Below are 8,116 nucleotides of genomic sequence, written 5' to 3'. Positions count from 1 at the left end.
CAGATGAGATTCTTTTGGATTGGATTGAAACCCGTCACACAGACCCACACTAAAAGCAATATCTGGTCTGCGACAGAAGTGACCCTATGATACTTCTATATGTGGTCTAATTTATAGGGGAACTAGGTTCATCCAGTCTAGACAAGTAGCTGTGGCAATGGGAGTGTCAATGATTTTGATGTCTCCATGTCAAATCTCTTCAGCAAATTCTTGCTTCACTTGTACATCTAAGAAGAAATTCAGTTCCCCCCATCGTACTCATTTCTAACTCACTTCCCATGAGTTATGCACATTCTTCACATTTGGAGTCAACTGTTGCTCCAAAGATGATTCCATCAACATAGATCTTTCACACCAAGCACGGGGAGCTTGGCTTCCATAACAGTTCTTAACAGATCGTGCAACCAGGTTCCACATACTGTTCCTCTCAAGTTGACGGAGCTCTTCTTGCATAGCTGTAATCTAGTCAACATCTTTCAATGCTTCCTTGATATTCTTAGGCTCTATTTGAGAGAGAAAGGCTGAGCAGGCAAGTAAGTTTCTTGTCTTTGATCTGGTTGGAATTTCTCTGCAGCTGGAGTTCCATGTACAACATCCACATCTTTGTTTTCTGCTTCATATATTGTGATTGAGTGACCAGGTTCCTCTATGTCGGATAGAGTCTCATCTTCAGTTTTGAGGAACAAGGTCCATGTAAATATGGAGTAATCATCCATACTGACGAGAATATGAACCTATTTCCTTCTTTACTTGGCATCCTCATAGGTTCACATAGATCCATATGGAGGAGATCAAGTGGCCTTGAGATACTAACTTCCTTTTTGGGCTTGAAAGAGGATCTGACTTGCATTCCTTTTACACATGCATCACATACCCTTTGATCCTTGAAGCTTGATTTGAGCAGACCATGAACCGGGTCCTTCTTGACTTATTTGTTTAGCAGCGTGAAATTTGCATGACCCAGCCTTCTGTGCTATAGCTCAGCATTATCATTAATAGCACTCAGACAGCCAAGATCCCCTTGTCACAGATTTGGGAAATACCCAGCAAAATATCGTAAAGGATCAAATACTTTACTGTTCAATGGACTCATACTGTTCCCGATCCTTCCAACTCCCAGAATGTATCCCTTCTTGCCATTTTCAAAGGATACACTCCTTCCTTGCAGGGCCTTCAGTGAAAGGAAATCCTTTGTTCTTCAGTTATAAGCTTCGAGCAGTCGCTATCCATATGCCATTGTTGACTGCTCCCTTTCACTGTTCCCTGTACACTTGAGTCAATGATTAGACTTAGGAACCTAAGCCAGCTTGGGTCCCTTATAATGATAGAATGGACGGATCAAACTTCTTTTTGCCCATTCAGGCAACACATTTTTTTTCCAGGGAACTAGGTTCCTCATCAGTATGCCTTTTTTCAACAAAAACTTTGTTTTTCTGCAAAGACTAATTTTTAACTTTACAAGAGTCCTTGTAATGACCAGTTTGACCACAGTGAGTGCACAACCTATTATTAGCCATAGTTACATACTTCCTACGGGGGTTATAGGAGGTTTTAGCCTTTTGGAACCCGATGCCTTGCCTGTTTCCATCATTACTCCTGTACATAGACGTTATTACATCAGAGGATCGGGTCCATTTAAGTGACTTATCAAGATCATTTTTAACCCTTTTTAAATCCTCCTGAAGTTGTCTATTCTTTTTAAGCTCAACAACAAGACTTTTTTTAACTTTCTTAAGCTCACTCTCAAGCTCAAGTTGAGCCTTTCTAGCCACTTCCTCTTCCTCAGTGTTGTCCATCCATTTTTTTGTTTGTTTTTTCAACAAGCTGTGTTCTCTAGTTACTTCTTCCACTTGTATCCTTAAATCTACAATGGAAACTACCATATCATCTTTCTTGCTCAGTAGCTGCAATTTTCTCTACTAGAGTATTATTTTCTTTGCTAATGGTCTCTATGGTTTCCTTTAAGTCATCAACCACTACCATCAAATCATCTCTAGACTGTTCAGCATCTCCTAGCTCTATGATTAGGGCATCTTTATCATTACCAAAACTATAATATATATCAATTCGAACATTTGCTAATGACATCAATTTTTTCAAAGAGTAAGACTTCAGATTTCTCGGAACATCCCTGAAAGTTACCTCATCATTGTCATCCTCTTCATCCTCATTGGACTGAGCCATCAATGAAAACAATGAATCAAATTCCTTTGCTTCATTTTTCACTACCATTATGGAGTTGCTTTCTGTATCTGGTTCCTCTTCTGGTTCACTGGAGGAGTCTCCCCATGCAGCAAGAGCTTGCTTCATAACATTTCAACTGCACTTTTTCAGCTGAATCATTTGTTAGGAACCAGGTTCCTTTTTGCTACTTTATTAGAGTTGTGTTTGTGATGCTCTTGTTTCAGAAATGGGCAGTCTTTGATGAAGTGTCCAGGCTTTCCATACTTATGACAATAATCATTTCCTTTGAAATTCCTGCTGGAACTTCCTTTATTTGGGATCCCACCATTTTTACGAACCATATTCTGAAATCTTTGTGGTCTATTGGTTGATTGACTTTCCTCGAAGTTTGGTGGAGCACCCATGTAGATCCTTTCTAGGTGTTAACCTTTTAGAAAGAACCTGCTGTGATACAAATTGTTAGAAACTAAGCGTCCACCAGACTGTATAGAGAATCGGGTTCTCTATGAGTTTCCACTGAAAATACTGAGGAACCAAACTGTATATCAGTTTGGTATAGTGCTAACTGCGGAACCAGTATGTAGATGAGACACAGGATAAGTTCCTACTATATATAGAACCAGATTCTCTAGCAGTTCCTACTGTAAGCAACAGATTGTGCAACCAATCAGTACAGGGAATCGGGTTCTCTAATTGTTACCATAGTAGCTAGGTAGTAAGTAAAGAACACAACGGATTTTTACGTGGAAAAATCCCAACTCAAGGGGACAAAAACTACGACCTACACTTGTAGGCTTTCAACTTCACTAACTTGTAAACACCTATTACAAGCCACTTTGTAATACCTCTATTACAAAGGATTCAACTTAACTAACTTGTGGCACTCTCACCACAAGCCACTTTGTGACTCTCTAGTTACAAAGACTTTGACTAACTTGTGATACTCTCACCACAAGCCACTTTGTCAATCTCTAGTGAAAAAGACTTTAATCACTCTAACATGTAATAACCCTATTACAAGTCACTTTATAATAACTCTATTGCAAAGGCTTTACAACTCGACTAACTCTAGCCAAGACACAAACTTGGAGGGTTTGTGATTTTGGGTTTCCTAAAACACAGCTTCTAAGAAAGCAACATAGGAGTTACAATTGAAGAACAAATAACAAAGACTCAACAAACCTAAGGACTAAAGATATCTTCGATCTTGGATCAGTCCTTGAGGTTGCAACAGCTTTGTTCTTGAGAGAGGTTGTTGCAAACACTTGAGAGAGGATTTTCGTTTCTGATTCTGCAAGTTTTGGGAAGGAATGTCTTGTGCCTTGCACTAGGTTTATACTACAAAAGGCATCACCTTAGTGATGTCAAATCTTGGTTAGTACATGCCTCCTTTCAATGGGAAGTGACTACTGCACTGTTGCAGGTAGTCACTTTCTGCAGTTGCTTTCTAGTTGTACTATTGACTTATACTTCTGTCAGGGGAACACAAAGGTATAGGGTCCCTAATCTGGTTCCTGTGAATCTGAAGGCACACTGCCCAGATTATCTTGAGTCGATTAACTTGAATGATTGTACCAAGCATGCTTCAGGTCCTTTATCTGGGTCTCTCATGAAGTAAGTTGTTTTAACTTCCTTGATGGTATTTATACATGTGTGACATCACTTACAATGATGTAAGCGAGGTAGGTAAAAAACCTTCCACAGAAAGTTGACTGTTGCACTATTCCTGTGCAGTAGCGTGTGCAAGCAGTAACTTTCCTGCGGGAGAGTTGACTTCATACAGTCTCCAACACTGTTTCCTCAGCTATTCCTTCCTCTTTGAAGAGTTGAGTTATATCCAACACTGGATCCCAACCTGGAACTTTGTGATCTCAAGGTCTTGTAGATGTGTAACAGGTCCCATATCTGATTCTGGATGGTGAGTTTGTTAGATCATCAAAACATGAAGTAAATTACTTATGCCCAAGGTACTTGTAACCTATCAATAAGGATAACTAACTTTCCTGCCACAACTGAAATTCAAAATAACAACAAACATGTGGACAAGCCTAGTTGTTTTCTTCCATGGAATCTGAGCTGGTGTCTAAGCTGATATTAACTGGAATATGTGTATTAATACCCTCCCCCCTATTTACAACACCCTTGTCCCCAAGGGTGAAAGTGAGAAATATGATCCTTAAGCTAGAGGCAAACCCCAAGTAGCTTGTGATGCATCCAGGTCCTTCCATTTAATCAAACATTGTGCTACAACTTTATTGCCTTTCTTGTTTAACCTTCTTCCCAACACTGCTTTTGGAAGTGGACATACTAGATTGGCTAAATCCAAAACTGGAGGGTGCATAATTTCTGAAGGCAGATCATATCAAAATTTGAGCTAAGAAATGTGAAATGCTTGATGAATTTGGACCTCTAGAGGAATTAAAAGCTTGTAATCAACAACTTCTATCTTTTATACAATTGGATAAGGACCAAAATACTAATATGTAAGCGTATGATAAGGAGAAATGGAAACGGTGGATTGCCTATAAAGCTGTAGCTTTATAAAGACACAATCTTAAACCTTGAATTCTTTATTAGACCTGTGGCTATTAGCCTGCGCTTGCATCCTCTATTGGGCTCGGCATAAGTGGAACTTGGCTAGCTATAGCTTGAATTCTCTGACTAACATAATGTCTTCAATATATTTAGTAGAGGAATCTCCAGGAATGTAAGGTAGGTGTAGGGGCGGAGGGTAGCCATATAGGAGTTCAAATGGGGTGGTTTGGATATCAGAATAGGGACTGGAATTGTACGACCATTCTACTAAGGACAAGAATGAACCTAAATTAGCAGGAGAATCTGTGTAGAAGCACCTTACATAAGTTTCTAGACACCTGTTGAGCACCTCACTCTGACCATCTTTCTGAGGATGGTAAGCAGTTGAGGTCTGCAGTGTGACACCTTGAGCTGACAAGAATTCCTTCCAAAAAGAAATAATGAAGATGGAATCCCTATCACTGGTAATTGAAGTAGGAAAACCATAAAGCTTAAGATGGTATCCAAAAATACATGTGCAAGAGGTTGGGCAGTGTAAGGATGAGCAAGAGTAATAAAGTGTCCATATTTAGTTAACTTGTCTATAATCACCCAGATAATAGTCTTCCTTTTTTACTTAGGTAACCCCTATGTAAAATCCATATTAATGTCAGTCCAAGGCAATTCAGGTACCAGCAATGGTTGTATTAGGCCAGGATATGCAGAGGTGTCATATTTGTTCCTTTGACAGACATAATAAAGTCCAGAATATCTTTTCTGTTCCCTTTCCAATAGAAGTAAGCCATTACATTCCTACTAGTAGCATCAATCTTGGAATGCCACCATATGGAGTAGAATGCCATAAGGTTATGATCTTATTTCTCAAACCATCATCATGCCCCACCAAAATCTTACCCTTTCTTCTCAACTGATCATTTGTCTAAATGTAGTATTTCTGGGGTATATGTGATAAGGATACAATAAGAGTCTTCAACTCAGGATCAGAAGCATAACTAGTTGTTATCTCCTGCCATAAGTTAGCTTGTATAGAAGATATCATCAAGGACATAAGTTCAGCACCATCTATTCTGGAAAGTGAATCTGCAACAATATTTTTCTTTCCCCTATTGTTTTGTATTTCAAAGTAAAAAAGAAGCAACTTAGCTAGCCACCTTAATTGTGAATCAGTATGTAGTTTTTGCTCCAATAGATACTTCAAAGCTTTTTGTCAGTCTTTACAATAAAATGTTGACCAAGCAGGTAATGGCACCATTAGGTAATAGAAAAAACTAATGCAAACAATTCACTTTCATAAACTCATAGAACAACATATATAGGGGCCAATCCTTTAATGATAAAGGCAATAGGATGACTATGTTGCATTAAAACAACTCTAATGCTTGTCCCACTAACATCTATTTCCATAATAAAAGGAATAGAGTAGTCTGGCAAAACTAAGACAGGACCAGTTGTAGAAAAAGCTTGAGCAGCAGCTTCAAACCACTTAAAGTTATCTTTCCTTAGTAACTTATTTAATGGTCCACTGATACGGCCATAACCCTTGATGAATTTCCTGTAATACCTTACAAACCCCAGAAAAACCCTCAGTTGTTTGATTGTAGTAGGAATAGGCAATTGCTTGACTGCTGTGATCTTCTTGGGATCTATGGGTGCCCTTTCACTAGAGATGAAGTGTCCTAAGTACTCCACCTTTGATACTCCAAAAACATATTTAGATTGTTTGGCCAGTAGACTGTTATGGACCATGATTTCCAAACACCTACTACAAATGAAGAGCATGATCTTGCAGCTTGCTATATATCAGGATGTCATCAAAGAAAACTAAAAACTATTTCCTTAGAAAGAGCTAAAATAGGTGATTCATAAGGCCCTGAAATGTAGAAGGAGTATTAGTTAAGCCAAATGGCATGACCAAATTCTCATAATGGCCCAAGTGAGTCTTGAAGGCTCTTTTAGGAATGTCAGCTGATACCATTCTTATTTGGTGATAGCCGGATGAAGGTCAATCTCAGAAAATATCACTGCCCCTGCTAGCTCATCTAATAATCATCTATGATGGGGATAGAGAACTTGTCCTTGACAGTACAATGATTTAACTCTATGTAATCCACATATAACCTCCAAGTGCCATCCTTCTTGCCTACTAACACAACAGGAGATGCAAAATGACTGTTAATATATTGGATCAGACCTTGCTGTAGCATATCTTTAACCAACTTCTCAATGATGTCCTTCTTCATGGAAGAAAACCTGTAAAGTCTTATATTGATTGGCTTAGTCCCAGGCTGCAAAGTAATGTTGTGATCAAAATAACCTCTTTGTGAAGGTAAGGTTGTTGGTTCTGCAAATACCTGGTGGTACTGAATGAAGAGCTCATCAATGACAGCAGGAATTTGGAGCTTTTTAGAAATATTGAATGTATTAAACTGATTAGTTGACTCTAGAACGGGCTTCTCAACTAGTATTTGTAACATGAAAGGGCTGGATATCATCCCCATTCATCTTATTGACAGCCTTGGTGCTAGAGAATTTACATTCTTCAGGTACACCCTTCAGAAGATAGAACTTGCCTTAATAAGTATAGGATATAGTCAAAGTTGTATAATTCATTGTGACTGGTCCCAAAGTCTTCATCCACAAGGCTTCCAGAACTAGATCATACTTCTCCACTGGAAATACTATAAGGTCAGAGGTATAGGATGTACCTTGCAACATCCATTGGAAGTCCCTTATCATCCTAAAAGTAGCCTCCATAGAGTTATTACCAAGGCTAACATAGCCAACCTTAGTAGGAGAGACCTGACAACCTAACCTCTTAGCAGATTCACAATCTATGAAATACTGAGTACTTCCTCCGTCCAAAAGAATTTGCAATTACCTCTTACTGCAGTACCCAGTCACATGTATGGTTTGTGCACCTTGGATTCCACTCAATGCACAAAATGAGATCATAGGGGATCCCCTTTAGCTACATACCACTCCTCATTAGTGGCTTCAACTTCTGTCTTTGACACTGCTTCTTCTGAACATTCATCATCACCATACTCCAAATCAAACACAAATAATCACTTGGGAAGTGTAAACTTATAGTCAGGAGAATATTTATCATCACAAAAGTAACATAACATCTGTGCTCTCTTAGCCTGCATTTCAGCAGGAGAAATTGTTTTGTTCCTAGGAGTAGCTGGAGCTCAAGGAGCAGGTAAAGCTAGCGTAGTTGCTGGAACAACACTATAAGGTTTGGCTTTAAGTATGAAGAATCATAGGTAGGCCACTTGACAACAAAAGGAGAATGCCCTCCAGAACTGGACCTTTGTGCCCTAGCATTGGCAGCTAATGTAGCTTCTGTCAATCTAGCTAGCCTATATGTTTTGGATAAGGTCTAAGGTTCATGCAT

At 39.0% G+C, this 8,116-nt stretch overlaps 1 protein-coding gene across 1 annotated transcript; it reads right to left on the bottom strand.

Moving 5' to 3' along the window:
- Positions 1-6,015: 6,015 nt before the first annotated feature.
- LOC142176069 (putative mitochondrial protein AtMg00860) lies at positions 6,016-6,465 on the bottom strand. The gene has a single exon (XM_075243130.1). It carries the CDS (start codon positions 6,463-6,465, stop codon positions 6,016-6,018), a length of 450 nt encoding a protein of 149 aa, XP_075099231.1.
- Between the last annotated feature and the right edge of the window lie 1,651 nt (positions 6,466-8,116).

The sequence above is a fragment of the Nicotiana tabacum genome, chromosome 22 (assembly GCF_000715075.1).
Source record: "Nicotiana tabacum cultivar K326 chromosome 22, ASM71507v2, whole genome shotgun sequence".
Lineage (NCBI taxonomy): Eukaryota > Viridiplantae > Streptophyta > Magnoliopsida > Solanales > Solanaceae > Nicotiana > Nicotiana tabacum.
Note: the sequence above shows the minus strand (reverse complement) of the source record. Positions and strands in the feature narration are given on the sequence as shown.

Bases quoted from the DNA above. Each gene is read 5' to 3' on its own strand.
- LOC142176069 (XM_075243130.1), bottom strand. From the start codon at position 6,465: ATGGTCCATAACAGTCTACTGGCCAAACAATCTAAATATGTTTTTGGA.